The sequence below is a fragment of the Dermochelys coriacea genome, chromosome 1, assembly GCF_009764565.3.
Source record: "Dermochelys coriacea isolate rDerCor1 chromosome 1, rDerCor1.pri.v4, whole genome shotgun sequence".
NCBI classification, from domain to species: Eukaryota; Metazoa; Chordata; order Testudines; family Dermochelyidae; genus Dermochelys; species Dermochelys coriacea.
In genome coordinates, this window is record NC_050068.2 from 232,241,803 (window position 1) to 232,264,855 (window position 23,053).

Consider the following 23,053-nt stretch of genomic DNA (forward strand, 5'->3'; position numbering starts at 1 on the left):
TGCAGAGAATATCTTGCCCTGCTGGGTGAATGCCATTGAACTCCTATTTAATAATAATATTTTTTTAAAAAGACAAGTACTGCAGCATGGCTGGAATTTTAGTGTTGCCCGAGTAGCTCTCATCCTCTCATTCCTACAAAAAGGAACACTTGTGGGTTATAAAGTCCCCTTTTTTAATCTCCCTTACTCCTATCTAGGAATACCAGAGAGGGATAAAGGCAAAATTTCAGCCTCAACATTGAATGAAACTTTTTAGGGCATAGACTGTCCCTGATTTTTTATATCTGCAGCATTCAGCACAATGAAGCCCTGATCCTGACTGGGGACTTCAGATGTAATAGAAATACATACTGATTATGTCCTGAGTTTTTGCAATACTGAAACATATTTTTGCATGTCCATATATGATAATAAGTGTAGGGTGGTGGTATTTTCCCCTTCATAATAATACGAAGGTGGTCTTCAGAGTACAGCAAGTAAGCAATAGCTGCAGGTAGGGGACTGGGCAATGGTGCAGGGTGAACTGAAAAAAGATTATTGTTTTGCTGTAGTGCGACAGCAAGAAGATTTGGCAGCACGCTGGAGATGGTACATAAAGAAGCTAATTATCCCTTTACAGTCTCTTTGTTGGACTGTTTTCCCCCCTGCACTCACAGAGAATCTTTCTTATCCTCAAACAGCTCCTCTCTGAAGAGGCCAACAACAGTGCATTCATTGAAAAGCTGCAGTTGGAACACAGGGGGAGACAACAGCACATTGGGGCCCTGGAGGCCAGGCTAGAGGTCAGTGTCTGTCATTTTGCTGGTAATTGCACTCCCGTGCCGCTATAAAAGGAACTTTTAGAGGCAGATGGAGATTTTCCATTTAGTTTCCCTGTATATTTTTTTTTAAATGTGCAATGGTCTCCCCTATAAAGACAGTTATGTTTTCAGTTAATAATTAGGGCTTTGGATAAATTCTCCATTTCTCACCGATTTTTGGAGGCATATTCTTTGGCTGTTATTTTCATAGTGCATTGTAGAGAATAAACATGACCTTGATTAAAAGACCATCAGGTATCTTGACTGTGATCCACACTATGGGGCAGATTCTCTGCCCTAATCAGCTTCTGGAGCAGAACCCTCCCCTAACTCACCTGCTGAGAATGCCCTCAGCATGGAGAAATCAGCGGGAGGCACAGAATAGGCAGAGCCAACTCCTACTCTTCTCTCCTTGTGGGGAACTTTATGGGGGTTAGCAGAGGAGTGACCTTTTAACAATCCCCAACTGGTTTATGTTCCCAATTTGCAGTAGCCCCCAGTTTGTGCGGCTCAAACTTGGGCCAGGGTGAGGGCTGGAGGAGAGAAACAACTGGCTTCTTGAAAGTCCCCCACACCCTGCTGTGAAGAGCAGAATCTACTTATGGTACAGAACCTGTCCCTGTAAAAACAAAGGGTGTCATGGGGATTGCTTACAGCTTGTTGTGCCCAGTCACAATAAAATAGTGGTTCTCTAAGTTTTATATTGGTGACCCCTTTCACACAGCAAGCCTCTCAGTGTGAGCCCCTTTATAAATGAAAACATTTCTATTTATATTTAACACTATTATAAATGCTGGAGGTGAAGTGGAGTTTGGGGGTGGAGGCTGACAGCTCATGTCCCCCCCGTGTAATACCTCATGACCTCTTGAGGGGTCACGACCCCCAGTTTGAGAAACCCTGCAATAAAAGCACAATTTCTTATCGCAGTGTAGAAGAGACCTAACTATGTTCTAACCCAGCCTGTGAATCATGCTGCAGCCTATGGCCAAAATGACAGACCTTGAACCATTCTCTTGGCTGTAGTACTTTTCAGAGGCATAGTTAAGTCTAATTTACACAGCAAAACTAAATCATGCTTAAAATACATTGGGGATAATCATGTTGTAACTGATTCCCCAGACAGCTGTTTTTACAAAGTAGACATGCCATCAAGTTTGAAACAGAACAAAACCCCACCATCAGTGGTGTAACCGAAGGCCAAATTTGACCTACTAAATACAGGGAACTTTGTGAAAATTGTGAATTATGTAGTTTAAAACAACTCTACGTTAAATTCCACACATGCATGCTCTGTAACAGTTAGTATCAAAGATATGGAAAGTTGAATAAAAATCCAAGCAAGATGCTCAAATAAATTTGTTAGTCTCTAAGGTGCCACAAGTACTCCTTTTTTTTTTATTGTTCAGTGTGTGGCCCCAGGCCTTAATTACTGTGTACTATTAAAACCCTGCTCTGAAGACAGAATTAATTTCCTCATACTCTTTTCTAGGGTACTAATCACTATAGTATCTGAGTGCCTCACAAATAGTAATTAATTTATTTTAATACATTTTTGAGTTGAGGGGTTGGTATTATCCCCTTTTTACAAATGGGCAATTGAGGTACTAACATTGAGGTCAAAAGTATCCACTAATTTTGGATGCCCAATCTGAGACCCCAACGGCCTGATTTCTTGGGTACTTAGCATTATACAGCACTTTGTATATTCAAAGCACAGCTTCTATTGATTTCAGTTGCAGCTGTGAGTGCTCAGCACAATGGTTTCAAGTTGGGCACCCACAAAGTGAAGAACACACAATTAGTAGCTATCTGTGAAAGGTTTAAGTGACTTGCCCAGCATCACACAGGAACTCTGTGGTATAGGTAGGGGTATAAGTCGTTCTCCCGGGCAGCCATAAACTGCCTTAACTATCATTTATCTTCCTGCAAACTCTGCCTCACTTACTCACACCTTCCACCTTGCGCTCAAATAAGGCAGGAGTCCTACAGACAACACCCTCATTTACTACACACAGGCCCGCCGACAGCAGTTCTGGGCTCCAGGGCAGAACAATAAATGGGCATGGCCAGGGCTTCCACATGCCTGCCCGGCTGCCTTAGCTGCTGCCAGTATCACCCCGTGTGCGCCTAGGAGCCCTGTGGCCCGCCCAAGCAATTTAAAATGGCCCGGGGCTCCCGGCTGCCGCTGTCGCTACTGCAGCAGCAGCCAGAGGCCCCTGGGCCCTTTTAAATCACCTGGACCCCTGGGCAATTGCCCCCTTTGCCCCCTCTGTCGGCGGGCCTGACTACACAACCCTGATTAAGTCCCAGAGCAGGACTATCCTGTGCACTAAATGAGGAAAGGGTTCTGTGAAAAAAATTATATGTGATCATGTAAAAAGACTGTATTAAAATGCATATGCACAAGAGGGTAGAATTAAGGTTACATGGGCAATCTAAAGTCTGGCCTTTCCCAACTTTTGAACGTGTGTGTTACACTCCCAGACCAGAGAGAGTTCAAAACAAGAGCATTTTAATAAACTTAGAATCCAACCCCCACCCTCCCCAAATGCACTCATAGCATGCATAAGGACAATTGCTACAGTCTCTCTCTCTGGAGCACACCACACTGCTGCTGCAACCACCCTCTGCTCCCCAGAGCTCTGTCTCTTTTGATCGCTCCAGCAGAGCACCAATCCTTAAAGGGACAGGGTGCAGGTAAATATAACCCTGGCATTCCCTTAGGAGTGCTACATTCCCCCCTTGTCAATGTAATGTTGTCCTGACATTTCTGTTAACTCAAAATACATTCATCCATCCATCTGACACATTAGCAGTAGTGTACAAGCCCCAGCATTTCTTGAGTGCATCTTTGTCTTGATTTTCTTTCACAAGTTCTGGTACCAACGATGGAAACTTCTGGATCTCTCTTCGGTGTATCGTGCCAATCAAGCAGGAAGTTACTGTGGCAGTTACTGTGGCAGTTCTAGGCCCAATGTCCAATAGAATGGCCAATTCTGCACAGCTTTGAAATTCCCCCATATTGATATCTTATGAAAATAACAGTTTCTGTAGATCAGTGGTATATTCGTACAACTCAAAATCACTAGGCGTATGACAAGCCATTTAGAAAACATATCTGCTAAATAAACAACATAAATTATCCAGAACTATAAAACATTCAGTCTAGAATTATATCCATGCCATAAGTCAATAGAACTTCATTTACCAATATAATATCAGTCTTGGATAAGGTACAGAAATGGGTACTTGGCATGCGGGGTTGACTTCACAGTTGTCCCATGCTATGCCAAGTACCTATTTCTGTGCCTTGTAGATAAGTTATTTTCAAACCCTATCATGATGAATCCTTTTGGTGAAACCAACTTTTAAAACAAAGTAATTGAAGACCTTTTCATAGTCTTGCCTGATTTTTTCAGTGGTAGGGGTAGGCTTGGACAAACCTAGTGAAGTGATCCACTGTGATGACACTTTATTCAGATCCTCATTTGCTCCTTTCTGGATACAAGATGTTAACTGATACAAACAAAAGGTAGATCCTGATATTACAGAGTTTTCCCAACCCCAGCTAAAATTCAAGTCCTTCCTCCAAAGCATGGGGGTGCTAAAGCTTTTCAAAGAAATAGTGGTAACATTTTTTCAGATGGCCAAAATACTGATTTTTTCCCCATAATCTTGTTCGTGGAAATTGCTGAACCATTTTTGCTGAAACTTTCCAAAAATAGCCTGAGGCAGATGCCCAGCATGGAAAATTTCACCCTGAATGGCTAATGTTTGGCCAAGTTATAAGCAACCAAAAATAACCAATTTAACCAATGTAAAGTGTCAGGAAACTTCAACTATAATTTAAATGATAGATTGTAGCTTCCAACAGCTTGCATCTTTTTGATTTCAAGCATTCCTACTGGGAAGCTGATAACTTTCAGTCCCACTTTGCATCATTAGAAGAAGAATCACTGCTGAGAAAAATAACTAAAATAGCAATCCCCAATGAGAGAGACAGTCAGAGCTGGCTGTTGGGATGCACAGAAACCTTGGCCGTGGTCCCTTGCAGAATTTGGGGACCTAGAAATGTGTAGGAATAATAGGGTGTTATTTTAAGTAATTAAAATGTAGATTGGGCTCAGGAATGATTTTTAATGGTTTCACCTTTTTCCACTATGTAGGCTACTTTATCTGCATTGAACTTTTGAGAGATGAACCAGTTCAATATATCTTTTTATAAATGCATGAAAAGATGAAGCAAGCAGTTATAAGAACAAATATGAGTTAAGCGAAATATGTCACTAACTAATTTAATTTATATTTTACCTAACCTAATTTACAATGGTACAATGCAATAGTCAAATTAAGATTATAATTGAAATATAATCAGTAAACCAATGGTTCAGTCTGTCTGGATTGTCAGCTACTACAATTAGTAATTACATCTAATTATCATGAACAAGTTAAAGAAAACAATTCTCTCGGGATTTTAAAGGAAGGTTGAGGGGAGAAACCCTTCCCATTGATTTGAGCCATTTAGCTAAAAGACTTTTAAAGGCAGAGGCTGTTACTTGCCTTCGTTTTAAGGAAGTACAGTTCTTAAATTGATTTCCGGGGAACTTCCTCCTCTGGCTGCTCTCTCCTGTTATGCTTCACTGTTCACAGAAATCATATCAAGCTTTAATTTATTTAGTCTATTTCTCCTCCCACTTTAACACAATACCTGCATCTTTCTGGTTGTCTTCCTACACAGATCCAGAATGGTTTCTGAAATCCTACATTTTTAGCAACTTTAGAATGACGCTGGTTTAAGGCAGATATCTCTTATGGTATAGGTAGCAGACTTAGGTGTTGTGTCTACTTTGGGGAATAGTTAGTGACACACAAAGTGTACATACACACTAATGGGTGATGGAGTGATTTAAGCATTCTGAAATTGCTTTACAGAAGTGATTTCTGTATTGATAAGATGTAACTTGAAACTCTTTCACGTGTGTGTGTGTGTGTTGGGGGAGAGACTATTGGTCTGTTCTCTCTGTGCTGTAGACTTCAGGCTTGGCTTAGCTAGTGGTCGGAGTCTTTCACCTCTCCTTCTTTGGATGGCCAGTCCAGGGAAGAGAGCAGGATGCAACTCCAGGTGTTCTAATGATGCAAGAGCCCCCCCCCACCAATTCCTTCTGGATGATTAGCATCTTTTGTAGGGATCAGTGACTCCCCTACTCCATCCCAGGGGACACACTTCTCCAATTAGGAGTTCCATCATATTAGCTACAGTTGGCACCTTGATCTTGGGGTCTTGTTTAGTGTGTACATGTCTTGTACCCATTTGTTGATAACCACAAGGAGATATCTCTCAAAAACATGATGTAAGAAAGTGCCATGTGATGAGGAACTGGTAGGCAAACTTCTGTATAGGCTGAAGATATAAATGTCTTAATTGTTTAATACACATCCTCATGACAGCGAGTTAATTGGGACACTGGGAAAGTAACCCTAAGAGGTGGGGGCAGAATTTAGTGACCTTATGCAAATACCCTTTTGGCTGCAAGCCAGCACGTTGCTTTGGACATCTCCTAGCTTCTAGCTAACTTTGTTAAATATTTGACAAACTAAAGTTACTCGAATCTAAATCCCAATGTGTACCCAACGTATTCCAGGATTGATTTCAATGTGCATGTTTTCAAAAGTAAGCTCTAATGCTGCTTTTGCAAGAAGAAAGATGTCCTTGAAAACATAAACTAATCACTAACGTCCCAGTACTACAAATACTTCTTCAGGTGCTTAAATTTAAGAATATGAGTAGTACTATTGACTCCATGGGTTGAAATTTTGCCCCTGATTTATATTGAAGAGCATGGGTGATTTACTGTTCCCAACCTCCCTCCACTTTAGTCTTATTTAGTCAGTATTTATTCATCTAATGAAGCTATTATAGTACATTTCTGGATAGTTTTTCTTGATAAGTGTGCAGTGTGTTTTCTTTTGTCAGTTGATGGAATCACAGGGGAACTATCCATAACTGCTAAGTTTTAATATATAATCTTCATAATTGACCGTAGAAGATTAAAAAAATCCACTTTATCTAACAACTTTCCAAAGATCTTCTCACCTCTCCGATTTCCCTCCCATTTGAACAGCTCAAATGAGGATCTGATTTCATGTACTTGGAGAAAGAAACCCTAATGTGGCAAGATATTTCTGCATTTGAGTTATGCCTTAAAAATAAAAGATGACACACCCTGAACTAAGTTGTTTGAGTAGGCATCCAAACCAAAGCAGCAGCTTTAGTTTGCTATGTTAATAGAAGAAAATCATGTCAGTTGCTTTTGCATATCTATAACAGAATTAATTTAGGGGATGTAATGTTGGCAAACATTATGGGATCTGGGTGAAATCTGTCAAAAACTGTAAACTCTCATTTTCTAAATTCCCAAATACTGCATATTAATATAGCCTAGAGATGTTTAGGTGCTGACTATTAAAAAATAAAACAGAGAAATGTATAATTGAGCATGTTCCGAGTTTTAAACAATGAACAGTTATTTTAGTTGTCATGAAACATTTGTGCCATTGTGCATTTGTATGTAAGAAAAGTAATGAATATGCATGCCAAAACAAAATGATTTTTAATTATGCATATTATATATTCATCAGACACCAAAGGGTTTGGAAAGGTGGTTTGACCAACATGTATGCTATTGCCATCTGTAAAATGACAATGAGATTAGTGATGGATAGAGGATAAATTGGTGGCAAGATTATTGTAACTTGAGGGAAGGAATTGCTGGAATTTTCCAGTACATAATATTGTCTGCAGAACTGTGTAGGCAGAATAACTACAGGTTAGTGTGTTGGCCTCTATCTAAACATCATAAAACAAATTTATATTAGAAACTTATTTGTGCTTGTACTGCACCACAGTTGATGAAATGACTTTGGAGCAGGTGGATTGTTGCAATTATGCAATGAATGGGAAAGACCCAGAAGGTCTGTAGGAGCTAGCTTTGGTCAGCAGGGACTACTAAAGATCTCTAAACATCCAGAGCATTTGAAAATTAACAAAGCTTAGACTTTGCCAGGCTTTAGGTCATCTCTCAGCTAACTGCTGTAGAGCTGTGAGCACTGGAAGCTGAATAAAGATCTCAGCTAGAGTCTTTTTAGGTACGCTGTTATGCTTGGTTTATTTACCTACTTCTGGATTCTTTGGCATCCAGAGATGGAATGAAAAGTTTGAGACAATATGCAGTACAGGACACTGACTGAAACTGAAACAGGCTTTTAGATCATGTTGATCAAGATGCTAAATAATACCAATGTGGCTGCATTTAATTAAGATTATTATGTTAGGTCATTATTTATTTTACTTCTCCAACACTATGGTTTCATTTCAGCAAAGCATTGAAGCATGTGCTTAACTTTAAGCATGAATTGGACAGTCTGTAAGCATCAATGATCTGTAATTAAAACTCATTAATAATGAAAGTTACTTTTCAATCTCAACTATAGCATTTGCTACTCTAATCATTACAATATCACTCCAGAGGTTGTTATTCATTATAGCAATTTAAGCCTCTTGTAAGAAAATGCTGTTTTTCTGAAATCAAAATGTTTTGCAAAAACAATTAGATTTCTGCAACCTTTCAGATTTATTCCATGAGAATAATTCAAAATGAAATTTAAATGTAAATTTATTTCTTTGAAAAATTGAAATTTCTATGCAAAACTGCTAGTGAAATAGTTGCATTCAATTTTTTATTCACAGAAATAAACTTGGGTTTTTTTTTTTGCAAGCTCTGTTATGTCTGCTTTCCCAAGACAAATTCATGAACGTTGGTGCCAGGTAACATTTTAAAAAGTCACTAAGTCCTGCCTAGCCTTAAAGAGAAAAGGTGGGTGTGGTGATATCTTTTATTGGACCAATTTCTGTTGGTGAGAGAGACGTAGACTTTTAATTGTCTGTCACATTTGAAAATGAGACTTGTGCTCCTAAGTCACTTCCATGATCTTCAAAATTTTGCCTAATTATGTTTTGGTCCTCCTAAAAATTTGACTAACAAGTGAGCTGCTCAATAGCTCAGATCACTAACTGGATTGTAGAAATCATATAAAAAAACATTAACTGGCAACTTTTTCTCAAACTTTAGGTGTGAAGTGCATTATTTTTGTTCATTAGTCACCACCCCATAGTTAAGATTGCAACTGTATTTCTATAAAAATCCAACATTGGCACCCAAACTCTAAAAACCACCAAAAAAGTCTTATTAGGTTCAAATTAGTAGACTAGGCTTGGGCCAAGGTCGATTGCAGATTTTTTTGTGTTACGAGAGCAGATTGGTGCATCAGAGACTTTCTTCTGAGACTAAGACTACTTTACCCAAGACTGAAGTCTTTAGTGCTTATCAGAGGCTCTTAGCTAAGTGTATTTAATTTTCCCTTTATTTGATGAAGTGAGCTGTAGCTCACGAAAGCTTATGCTCTGTTTTTTCCACCAAATGCATCCGATGAAGTGAGCTGTAGCTCACGAAAGCTTATGCTCAAATAAATTTGTTAGTCTCTAAAGTGCCACAAGTACTCCTTTTCTTTTTGCGAATACGGACTAACACGGCTACTACTCTGAAACCTGTCACAGTTGAAGTGAACTTTGAAAAGGTTCTCTTTCTTTGATACAGGGTTCTCTCCCTTATTTTTGGTTTCCTTATACTCCGACCTGGGTCCCACAGACAAGTACCAAATCATTGTGGGATAGAGCTGATCAAATAGTTGATTTTTTGGTTTGGAGGCCAAAATGGGGGAGGAGGAGAATGGTTTAATTCGAACCAAAACTGATTTTCTTTTTTTTTTAATGGAAAAAAACCATTTTGGTTGAACACAATATTTTGTTTGACCTGAAAGTTTTTTTGGGAGGGCTTTCCTCCTTTTTGAAAAAATAGTTAAATATCCAAACAAAACACCATTTTGTAATGAAAAATTGAAGCTAAACTTTTCTAAATGGTTCAAACAAAATTTTTCAAAATGATTGAAATGGACTGTTTTGACTTTAAGCCCCCCCCTTTTTTTGTCAAAAACTATTCACTGAATTAATCTCAAATTCCTGAGCAGTTCCAGTGCCTCAAAAGTAGTATTCTCGGGGTGGGGGTGGGGGGGGGAGAATCACTCAGTTCTGTTGCTGGAGACCTCAGGCTAACTTTTTTTTAATCAATGGAAAAAATGTGATTTGTCCTTCAAATGTCTTGTGAGGAGACCAGCATGATGGTATTTTCCCCTTTGGCAAACCTCAGGGAAAATGCTTTCTTTCTACCTGCAGACCTCCAGGTCTTCTATTGCTGCTCTGTGGTTTGCAGCAGATGGATGCTCATTTGATGTGAGAACTACAGGTAGCTTGTCAGGTGGAGAAAGCAAGGGAGCAATAGTGTTTCCCCATTTCCTTCTTTTCTGACACTCCTAAGCTTCTCTTGAGCCCTGCTGTCTCTACCTGGACCCCTCTGCTTCTTATTGGCACCTCTTCTAAAGCTCACAGACATTGTAGAGATGATGGTTGTCTCAGATAAGCCTCTAACCTTTCCGAGAGTGGGTGAACTTACCCAGGTAGCGCTGTTCTTTGGTGCACAGAAGACAAGCTTCACTCCAAAGGATCTTAGGAAATGTATATTGGTGAGATACACTTTTAGATCTCAGGAAGTCAGGAGAAAGGGGAAGATTGTCTCCTCAATCCTATTTTGCTCTTCAGTTCCATGTTAAGAGTATTTTTTTTAAAAAAAGTAATTAAATTCTCGCACAAAAATGTTTAAACTTGAGGCACAAATATTTGCTGTACAGATGTCCACAAAGAGACATTCCCAGCCCTGGAGAGTTTATAGTCTAAATAAAAGACACAAATAGATGAATGGTTGAGGGCAGGGGAAAACATTCAAGCAAAAGGACATGGTAATAATTGGCACATTCATTAATCCCACTTTTTGTTCTTTTTCTTTATAACTTTTAATAAGGTAGAGGGTGGGTGAGGGGAACAAGAGGAATGTAGGAGTTACCAGTAGGAAGGGATTAAAGAGAGACTGTCGCAGCTTATCTTCTGCCTACCCATGATAAGCAGGCAGGGTTTTTAGGGCAATCATGGCAAAGGTGAGTCTTAAGGAAGGACTTGACAGAGAATATTACAGTGTTTGTATGGATTTTATCGGGGCAATATAGGGCAAAGAACAGAGGTGTTTGTGGAAGAAGATGATTAATTGGAAGTAAAGGGTGAAAACAGTGGTGGAGTGAAAACAGGCAAACCTAGGCTGTGAAGGGCCTTAAAGGTAAAGATGATAAATTTTGGTTTGATGCTGAAGTGGTAGGCAGTGGAGAGGAGTGACATTGCCAGAATGATGAACCAAGAAGACAGTCTTATCATTAACATTATGAATGGACTTGAGAGGAGCAAGGGTGCAGGAGCTGAGGCCAGAAAGGAGGAAGTTGCTATAGTCAAGACATGAGATGAAGGCATGGGCAAAAGTTCTAACCTTGTGGACAGAGGTTCTTAGAGATGTGTAATAAGTGGTGGCAGATATGGCCACAGCCTGGATGTGTGGGTCTAGAGGCCAAAAGGCATCCTTTTAAAAACTGGAAGTTAAATCCTACTGAGGAAAATAGAAAAGAGCATAAACTCTGGCAAGTCAAGTGTAAAAAGTATAATTAGTGAAGCCAAAAAAGAATTTGAAGACCAACTAGCAAGAGAGGCAAAAACTAACAGCAAAATTTTTTTAAGTACATCAGAAGCAGGAAGCCTGCCAAATAATCAGTGGGACCATTGGACAATTGCGGTGCTTAAGGAGCACTCAAAGAAGATGAGGCCATTTCAGAGAATTCTTTGCATCGGTTTTCACTGCAGAGGATGTGAGGGAGATTCCCATACCTGAGCTAGTCTTTTTGGGTGACAGATCTGAGGAACCAGATGGAGGTGTCAGTAGAGGAGGTTTTGGAATAAAATGATAAATTAAACAGTAATAAATCACCAGGACCAGGTGATATTCATTCAAGAGTTCTGAAGGAACTCAAATATGAAACTGCAGAACTATTAACTCTGGTATGTAACTATCACTTAAAACAGCTTCTGTACCAGATGACTGAGGATGGCTAATGTGACACCATTTTTAAAAGGCTCCAGAGTTGATCCTGGCAATCACAGACCAGTAAGCCTAACTTCATTAATAGGCAAATTTATTGAAACTACAGGAAAGAACAGAATTATCAGACACATTGATGAACATGATTTGTTGGAGAAGAGTCAACACAGCTTTTGTAAAGGGAAATCATGCTTCACCAATCTATTGAAATTCTTGGAGGCAGGTCAACAAACATGCACAAGGGTGATCCAGTGAATATACTTGGACTTTCAAAAAGCCTTGACAAGGTCCCTTACCAAAGGCTCTTAAGCAAAAGTAAGCAATCACGGGATAGGAGAGAAGGTCCTCTTCTGGATCAGTAACTGCTTAAAAGACAGGAAACAAAGGGTAGGAATAAATGGTCAGTTTTCAGAATGGAGGGATGGAAATAGTGGAATCCTCCAGTGGACTGGACCAGTACCATTCAACATATTCATAAATGATCTGGAAAAAGGGGTAAACAGTGAGATGGCAAAGTTTGCAGGTGATACAGAATTACTCAGGATAATTAAATCCAAAGCTCACTGTGAAAAGTTACAAAGGGATCTCACAAAACTGGATGACTGGGCAACAAAATGGCAGATGAAATTCAATATTGATAAATGCAAAGTAATGTTCATTGGACAACATAATCTCAACTGTACATAGAAAATGATGGGATGTAAATTAGCTGTTACCACTCAAGAAAGAGATCTTGGAGTCATTATTGATATTTCTCTGAAAATATCCACTCTGTGTGCAGTGGCAGTCGAGAAAGCTAACAGAATGTTAGGAAACAATAGTAAAGGGATAGAACAGAAGACAGTAAATATCATCATGTCACTATATAAATCCACAGTATGCCCACACCTTGAATACTGTGTGCAGTTCTGGTTGCATCATCTCAAAAAAGATATATTCGAATTGGAAAAGGTACAGAGAATGGCAACAAAAATGACTAGGGGGATATGGAACAGCTTCCATATGAGGAAAAATTAAAAAGACTGGGAATTTTCAGCTTGGAAAATAGATGACTAAGGGGAATATGATTGAAGTCTGTAATATCGTGAATGGCCTGGAGAAAGTGAATAATAACATACAAGATAAGAACCAGGGCTCAGACAATGAAATTACTAAACAGCAGGTTTAAAACAAGGAAAAGGAAGTACTTCTCCACACAATGCACAATCAACCTGTGGAACTTGTTGCCAGAGGATGTTATGAAGGCCAAAACTATAACTTCAAAAAGAATTAGGTAAATTCATGGAAGTTAGGTCCATCAGTGGCTATTACCTAAGATGCAGGTATGCGACCCATACTCTAGGTGTCCTTAGCCTCTGATAGCCAGAAGCTGGGAGTAGACAACAGGATGGATCACTGCCCTGTTCTGTTCATTCCCTCTGAAACACCTGGCACTGGCCATTGTTGGAAGACAGGATACTGTGTTAGATGATCCATTGGTCTAACCCAGTACGGCTGTTCTTATGTTCTTATGACTAAAATATCTCTGTGCACACTTTAATTATTTCATTTAATCTCCATATTTAGCACAGCAACTCTTTGAAGAAGAATTCTGCGGAAAAGGACCTAGGGGTGACAGTGGACGAGAAGCTGGATATGAGTCAGCAGTGTGCCCTTGTTGCCAAGAAGGCCAATGGCATTTTGGGATGTATAAGTAGGGGCATAGCGAGCAGATCGAGGGACGTGATCGTTCCCCTCTATTCGACACTGGTGAGGCCTCATCTGGAGTACTGTGTCCAGTTTTGGGCCCCACACTACAGGAAGGATGTGGATAAATTGGAAAGAGTACAACGAAGGGCAACGAAAATGATTAGGGGTCTAGAGCACATGACTTATGAGGAGAGGCTGAGGGAGCTGGGATTGTTTAGTCTGCAGAAGAGAAGAATGAGAGGGGATTTGATAGCTGCTTTCAACTACCTGAAAGGGGGTTTCAAAGAGGATGGCTCTAGACTGTTCTCAATGGTAGCAGATGACAGAACGAGGAGTAATGGTCTCAAGTTGCAATGGGGGAGGTTTAGATTGGATATTAGGAAAAACTTTTTCACTAAGAGGGTGGTGAAACACTGGAATGCGTTACCTAGGGAGGTGGTAGAATCTCCTTCCTTAGAGGTTTTTAAGGTCAGGCTTGACAAAGCCCTGGCTGGGATGATTTAACTGGGACTTGGTCCTGCTTTGAGCAGGGGGTTGGACTAGATGACCTTCTGGGGTCCCTTCCAACCCTGATATTCTATGATTCTATGATTCTATGATTCTATGAATTGGATTTTCTTGGCTATTTTTACTTGTAAATATTCACTGGCTTTTTCAGAGGAAAAGCTGTAAATTCTCCATATTTTTTTAAAAAAAATTTGTCCCCCAGTGTCTGTTTTTCCCCCATCACACTACAACACAACAATAAACACCATACTTCATTCACATCTGCACTAATGCCACATCTGCTGTATACTCCTTTTTGAAAGTTACACATTAAATGGGAAAACAAATGGTTCCTTTTACTCATCATTTGCGTATGCCACAAGTAGCTGATGGTTACCTCAGGATCTGTGTTCTAATATTGCCACACTGTCCAAACTCCCAAACTGAAAGCCTTCTCTTTTAATGAAGTAAAATAAATTTACTGTGCAACAACTACAATCTTATTTATTTAATCTTGCATATCAGAATTAGAAAAAATCATTGTGGGAGGAAACCTATTAAATTCCCTCTTAATTGCAGAGAACGCTGCAACAATATTGCTTGTCAGAATCAAAAAACACAAACATAGATGGGCTAAATAATAATACTGCAAGTGTTATCTCCTAAAGTAAGCCCATACTCTGTGCTGAAGCTATGGAATTCATCACTTTGCTGCTGATGACACCAATAAATTCTTGTGTGTTCCAAAGCAATACTTGAAGAGTTGGAGAAAGGAAGACCCAGAGTTCATTGAAATTTTGAACAGACAATGGGTTCTCCATTTCTAATGAGAAACTCCATTAAAATTGTCTAGGTAATCCAAATGTTTGTAAACAGGTATGTACTACCCGGGGGCACTGCTGGATTAATAGAACCTTAATGATAAGTCTTTGTCTCTCTCTCTTTTAAATGATGCCATTAAATTTGGCAGCGAGTCCTGATGGCCTGAATCTGTCTCTTTTTTTTATCTTGGTGTAATTACATTGATGTAAATGGAGTTGCTTCAGGTTTACACTGATGTAAAAGTAGATAAAAATCAATGTGCCATACGCGCCCAAGTCTCTAAGCTGCAACAAACAGGTTTCTTTTCTCTCTTCCCTTCCCCCCCAAAGTGGGTTAAGGAGATGTTTGTATTATTCAGATTAGATTTGGGGTAAGGATTGAAATTCAGGTTCATTGCTGAACCAGAACTTGTGTCCAAGTTCAGATTTGACATATTAATGAGATTTCAACTAAAAATCGCAGAAGTCATAGTTCATTAAAATTTGTGAGATTAACTGTGCTTGTGAAATTTCCATTCTCATGTTTCCTTTGAACAGGATCTGGAAAATAGGCTCTATCTAGTTTTGAGTCTGACCTGGAATCACAACCACAGAAGGTTCAAATCTGAAGTTTAAATTCAGAACTCTGCCCACAGATATTAGGAGGGCAGAAATTGGGTCATATTTGAGGTTCTGATTTAGGCCTACCTCTTTTTACAGCAAGTTACATTATGCGCTCTCATACATTCTGTCACATCCAAAACAGCTGTGGCTCTTATCCACTACTGTAGCGTTGAAATCAAGATTGATTGCATTTCCTTCAGTCCAGTTATCTGCTGTCGGTCTTGAATATGGCAAGCAATCTGTTCAGATTTTTGGCCTGGTATTAGCTGCTTTGGTATTGAATAATGCAAATAAATACATATAGTACAAACTGGCCTTTGGTGACAATAGACTTACATTATCCACAAAACTCTATTTCTATTTATAAATGACTCTCCTGAGTCACAACTGAGGCTCAATTGCAGGTCAGCAGTGTTTGAAATTGATTCTGTGGGCCAAATTCTGGCAATACACCCAAATGCCTGCACAGGGTGTTGTGACTGCTGCTTTTCTCAGGAGTAATGTGCTTTCTGCTATTGGTTTGTGTGTGTGTGTGTGTATGTGTGTGTGTTTGCCTCTGATAACATAATATGTGCTTGCCATTTTTTGAGCTAGCTGCAGCCCTTTTCCCTAAAGCCTTGGCCCTTGTGTTCATGCTGTAGGTACTGTGGCAATAACATACCAAGCTGCTGCACTTTTATGCATTATGGTTAGTTACTGTTTATTTGCAACATCCTGCATCGCTCTGCTCATACATTGTGTATTGGCCCTCCTTAAGCACCTGCATAGTCATGGGCAAGAACATAGCTCTCTGACGTGCAGTATTGGGTGATGTTTGCAACTCAGCGATCAGCATGCCAGTATGTTTCATATTCAGTGCCAGAGGAAAAAATGGAAGAATTGTAGGGAAGTTATTATGTTGAAATATATGTACAAATCAGACTGAACAAAAACTCTGAATCCAAACATTCAAAGTTTAGAGAAATTTGGCTCTGTACTTTGTGGCATATGTTCATTTCTGGATATAGCTTAGAGTAAGCACAGCTTTTACTCAGCAATTCACTGTGATGGAATGTATCTGTTGACTCCCTTGAAGGGTAAGAAATGGTGGTTAAACATAATTTATAGAAACAGTTTCTGCCAATGTTGTTTCTACAGTGCTATTAACAAAGTTGTGTCCCATCTCTATCAGCCAGCATAAATGTGTTTACAGAAACATTTTTCAAAAATACTGGCTAAAAATTGTTTCCTATCCCAGAGATCAGACTGTGCCATACACACAATAACTGTTTCAGTCCCCTAACCTTAACCTAGACTGCTCTGTTCTCTCAAAGGTCCTTTGTCTATGAACACAACAGGAGCAACTAGAAGATCTGAGAAACTACCCAATAGCGGGTGTGGGAAAGCGAAGAAAGATGAAGTGTTTCTCAGTTGCCACTTAGCCCCATTTAACTTAAAAGGGCAATAGGCTGAAGCCATGAAGCGGGTCCCCACCCTACAGGAAAAATGTGGCCTTTGACATTATAATTTATTAATTATTTGTATTACATTAGCGCCTAGAGGCCCTTTCCCTGTCTGGGATGCGTCTGAGTGTTGGCAGCCTACACTGTGTCACATTCAGAGAGAGCTCTGGGGTGACAGGGACCCTACTGTACTTTCAGCACCATTTCCCTCTTGCTTCTAACAGCATCCACTATATGGCTGTGTAAAGAGTGCGTAGGTTGATTTAATTGGTAGTGGAGCTTATCTGATACAATGGACGAAACAGTTCATCTGTTTGCTGGAATGTTGTTAATAACAAGTAGGCAAAAGAGTTTAAAGCAAGTAAAAATCATTGTTTTTTTTCAGGAGGTTTCATGATCTAACATTTGGACAGAGTCCTATTATGATGGTTCAACTATGGATTTTTCCAGCTCTTTTTCCCTCTCCGTTTACTATTTTTGAAATGTTGTTCCTCTGTATTTTTAGTGGCTCATCTTCTGTTTCTGTCATCATGACCATATGGGCTGGGTTTTCTAATGGTTTACTTTGCTTCTGTGGTGTTGCTTATTGTCTTGGATTTAACATCCTAATTTGCATTCCATCCAAGGACCAGAAAGTGTATTACAAACATGGATTAAGTAAGCCTCACTACATCCCTACAAAGCAATTATCAGTTGTGGTCTTAGAAGTCACCACAGAACTCCTGCCTCCACTATCCAATCCTGGGAATTGATTCTCTCTCTTTCCCCCGCAGGTTTCCTGATTCCCAATCCCCCAGTTCAATCATTACATCATTCTCCGTCCAGGAGACAATTCTTAAGATACCGTCACAAACTGAAATTTAAGGTTTTGTTAAAAAAAATCTTTAAAGCTAATAGACCTGATTCTCATTAGACTAAGGCCGTTTTACACTGCTCTGGTACAATTGACATTTATACACACTTTAAGACCATTTTTTATTGCTAGAGCAGTGTAAAGGAGCCATAGGGTATGTCTACACTGCAGCTGTGAGGGTGCATCCCAGGGTGGGTAGTCTGATATGTTGGCTCTCCTCAAGCCAGCATGCTAAAAATAGTTGTGTGGCTATGATGGCTCAGGGTAGCCACCCGATTACAATCCCGTTCGACGCCCTCGTCGAGTTGCTGTCCATGCTGCCACAGCCACGTTATTAATGTTAGCAGGCTACTTCAAGCAGAGCTTATGTGTGTCTGTCTATGTATGCTGCGAACCTGCTCCCAGCTACTCTGTAGACAGACCCCTGGTGTAAAAGAGAATCAGACCCAAGCTCTTTGTGGCTTTAAGAAACTGTCATTTTGTTCTGTGTTTGTACAGCACCTAGCACAATGGGGTCCTGGTCTGTGATTGGGGCTCCTAGCATCTACTGCTATATAAATAATAATCATTAATACAAATGTGCAGTTAAAACAGGCTTTTTGGTTGGCATGTCAGTGAGGTTAAACACTCCCATGTGGTTCTGGAAACTCACATACAACAACATTCTGTCTGTGGCAGAGAAACATAAAATAAAAAATGACAATTTTTGCTTCATTGGCATAGTGGAGTGAAATGAAACAAAGTAGAGACAAGTAAATGGGATTTTAAAAATATGTTCTGTTTTAATGAGCTGTGGTGTTAGTTATCTAGTAAACTGATTAAAAAAAGAGTATTTTATCTTTACAGCATCATTTTATTTATACCACATTTTGCTTTTCTTTGGTTTTTGTGGCAAAAAGAAATAGATTTTACAAAAATCATTCACAATGAATATTTGTGCAAACGGTGCAGATCAGCTTAAATATATTTGCCGCTATTGACAGAAATATTGGTGAATTGCAATCTTGCCTCTCAGGCTGCAATTAAAGAACCATATTCATGGCAATTTTAGCATTATAGAAACCCAGAGAAGTGCAAGCTGAGCATAAATAAAAAACTGCAACCAGGGGAATAATGACTTACCAACAAGAGGCATTCTGTAGTTCCTGCCTACGGGCCCACCTAGAGTGATATTTCTTCCAATTATTTCCCCCAGCTAATATCAATTTTCCCATCAGTTCTGCATCAGAGAGCTTATTAAATGATCTCAGTGAGTTGGTTGGGATGCAGATTTCCTAAGTACAACCTACTTCGAAATGTAACATGGCCATTTTACACGATTAGTCAGGCGATTCCATTTGTCCCAATGGTTTGGTATACATAGACCCAGGAAGAGTGGAATTTTGCTTTCAAAACTTAGGAGTGACTTTAGAATCTACCATTCCACTATATTTTTTTAAATGTATAGCAGGAGAACAGAATGTGATGCAGGTTGGCATACTCTGCTGACATTTCTTGCATTTGCTATGATTCATTAGCCCAACCTAACAGACATCCAGGGGTTCATAAAACCTTGTCAGGGTCTTGTTTTGAAAGAAGCAGAAACAGAGGGAACTAGAGTCCTTTATATTCTACCATAACTTTTTTCTCACTTTTCTATAGAGAATAATGTTTCCATGTCCCTTTAAGGACTGAGAGTATAATCTTTATTTTCATTGCTCTTTGGTCAGTTTACAGCTGTCCTGTTAAATAAGTATAGAAAGGTACATATTGCAGTGCCTCTGCTAAAATTTTCCTTTGGGAACTAGGAACTTCTTTGCTCCCTTCACAGACTGCAGCCACTGATCCATTCAGCATGCTGTTGTGTGTTCAACCTCAAGTCAGATAGTGGGACAGATCCTCAACTGGTATAAATGGTTTTAGCTAAATTGACATCTGTCCCAATTGCTTTTCTATCTGACAAAATTAAACTTACACTTAGTGGCAAACTAAAAAATATTTTTAAAAGATAATAAAAGTGTACATGGGGCTCCAGACTCAGGAGCAGAGTGTGCTAAAGTTTTTAATACCCTTCTTTCTTCCCTAGGGTAATGGAGAAACCCCAACCACCAAATCTACTATAGCTAAAGTAGTAGGTAACATGCCTACTACAAAACTCTTTAAATGTCATGTGATGACTTTTGTGAAGATGCTTGAGAATGGGAGTTGGCTTTTAACTAGTTCTGCATATATGTTTAGTATGACACAGTGAGGATGAATCTCTCAGTTAAATCAACCATAACACTGGGATAGCTCTTCCACTCCTCAAATATTGAATATTATGGCAGAACACCTTGTCCTTGGGAGGGACTTGGATTACAGTTTCTTCAAGGTAGGGACAACGAGACAGACGTCAATCTCTGTCACATTAACTTCAGTAGTTATTTCTCATTTAGACAGGTGTAAATGTTATCAGACTATGGCCTGTTGTCATTAAATTTGTATTTAAAGCTCCATATACCACTGCAGAGTTGTTGACACAATATTATGCAGTTTTAATTTATTTTTGGTACAAATTTGGTTTTTGGACTGAATTGAAGTTTTTTAAAGGAACAGTTGGAGCAGTTTTGTTATTATTTTTAAAAATACCAAATTTACAAACAAATGCATATGAGGCCAGATAATCAGCTGGTGTACAGAGTAGCGCCACTGAAGTTAATGGTGCTATGCCAATTTATAACAGTTGAGGATTTTTCTGATACGCTCCGTGTACACATGCTCGCACTAATTTTCAGCGAGCTAGCGTGAACAGAAATGGCAATGTTGCTGTGGCAGCACAGATAGCAGCGGTGGAGGCATGGTGTAGCCATACGGAGTACGTACCCACTCATTTCAGGCGGGTTTGTACACAGCTAAGCTGTGCCTCCACTGCCACTAACCATGCTAGTGCAGCTTCACTGCTATTTATACACATGCTAGCTTGAGGAGAGCTAGTGCAAGTATGTGTACACAAGCATGGGAATCACACTTCTAGCTCACATTGTAGATGTAGCTATGGTCTACCTTGGAAGTGACATCTGTACAAAGTATGATTCTGAAAAACTTCTCTTCTTTGAATTCAGTAGAAATGGGCTTACTATGCTATTCTTATAACTCTGTCATTTATTTAATCGTGGCATTTCAAAATTGGACGGATCGGTATGGGAGGAAACCTACTAAACTGCATCTTTATGGCTGAGAATAATGCTACAATAATGCTTTTTTTGGAATCCAGAAATGCAAAGCAATAGATGGACTGAACTAATTCTGCAGTTATCTCCTGAAGTAAGTCTCTCACCTGTTCCAGTGTTGAAACATTGGCATTCTACTGTTGACTACACCAGCTGATGGCTGTGTTCCAAAGCAATACCTGAACAATAGAAAGGAAAACACAGGTTCACTGGAACTTTGGACAGGCAGCCAGTTCTCCGTTTCCAGTGGGTAATCCCTATTAAAATGTTCTATGTAATCAAAAAGTATGTAAGCAGTTGTCTATTATCCAAGGGCACTCTGGAGGTTGGCCAAGCCCCTACCAAGCATTGGCCTGTTGCAGCTCAGCCATAAAGATATTTAAGAAGCAGGTAACATCAGCTAAAAGAGATTGATATGATCGATTGTATGGCATACCTGTTAGATTTTGGCTTAGGCCCTTGGTTAGAGCTAGAATTGGTCACATAAATGGTCAGTTTAAAAATTTGCTTGTTAACGAAGCTATAGCATATCCAGCAGAAGCCAGAGGCTGTATTTCTGATCTACTGGTGTTGTCTCACCTTAGAGAAGCATGTAAGAGGGGCTCTGGTTTCTCTAAGCTGCTCACTTAGTCAGTTTATTATTATTATTTTAATTATTGAACATTTAAGTATCACTATAATATTCCAGTGTGCTTAATAGATTTTTAAGTCTGCTTAATTAGCACAGTTATCACCACATGGAAAGTAGTCTTATAATCCACTGATGGCCTTGTTATTAACATGAGACTCGCCTGTGAGAATGTGCATTATTGCCTGACATAAAAAAATTACACATGAAATTAACTGCCCTCATGTGGAGTTCAACATTTGAGGTGAGGGTCACATGAGGTGCGGGTCACAATATACACACGCTCTGCTGGTGTATATTGTTGCTTTTCTATCGTAACTATCACAGCAGGAGCATGAAATCAGAAAATATGTGTGTGGGAGGGGAATCAAAACCAAAAAAACCCCACAACCTGTCTCAGCATAAATAGGTTTGACTAGACACTAAAATTGTTGCCAGCAGCCTATTTCACAATACTGTTCTCTCGGTGAAGTGAGCCCAAAAGTGATTGAAAAGTCAATTTATATCTTTACCAATGTCTTGGAAAGGATAAAAAAAATTGGGAAATTAAACATGTTCTTATGGTTTGGTGTCTTTAGCGTCAAAACATAGCTGGCCAGAGAGAGACTGGAACACACAGTCTTCTCGATAGTCTAATCCAAGTGTTAAACAACATCACAAGTGGCCTCTTTACTCTTTTTCTTCCCCATCTCAGCAATTTGCTATTGTGCAATAATGCCTATAGCAGAAGCATGAGAACCTTAGTTAATTTTGGAGCTCACACACAATAAATGATGAATATGGACCCTAAAATGTGTCTCCACTAGTATATTACATATGCATGCACAAATCTCTCTAGCTATCCATTCTGTCCAGGCATTGGTCGCTGGTAAGTAGTCTGATGTGTTCAGAATTCCTAAAGTATGTGTCCTGGAGACAGCAGAGATATCCTCAAGCTGGGCTTTTGGCTCACCAGCATTATTTTGCACTGCAGGGCAGCAGGCCCTGGGTTTTCGATATACTCAGTACTTCTGAGCCCCCAGGACAGAGGGGAAAATGACAAGTAATTAGGCTTGGGCAAACAGAATAAGGTGTTTCCCAAATAGCACAAATGTCTGGCCTGTCTGGTGAGCTGCAAATATGAATTGGAAAATACTCAACTACCAGATTTTCAGGAGTGTGCTAGCCAGAGTGAGGTAAGGAGACAGAAGGGGGCTTAGAGGAGGATATCCAAGGGTCAGAAGAGCACTCCAGCCAGTTTGTGGCTAATTAGTCATGTGCCCTATGTACCTCAGTTATATTGCAGTCATTTCTCACTAGATCCACACTCCGAATCATCACTCGGCAATAAACATTAGAAAATAAACAAAATCTCAATTTGCTTTCTCTTTACCTGGCCTTGTGGTGTTGCTGCTTTCTGTCCCCTGAATTCCATCCTTTCTATTTTACCCCTCTTACTTTTGTGTTTTGTTCAAAA

General features: G+C 39.6%; 1 protein-coding gene across 5 annotated transcripts in view; it reads left to right on the forward strand.

The window, feature by feature from the left end:
* The window catches only part of LMNTD1 (lamin tail domain containing 1), a 297,660-nt gene that overhangs the window by 166,489 nt on the left and 108,118 nt on the right, over nucleotides 1-23,053 (forward strand). For 4 of the 5 annotated variants that reach the window (XM_043516236.1, XM_043516238.1, XM_038374598.2 and 1 more), the window contains one exon: nucleotides 681-782. The exons of the other annotated variant lie outside the window; for it this stretch is intronic. In XM_043516236.1, coding sequence (XP_043372171.1) covers nucleotides 681-782 — 102 coding nt within the window. The remainder of the gene's footprint in view (nucleotides 1-680; nucleotides 783-23,053) is intronic. 5 annotated transcript variants of the gene reach the window in all.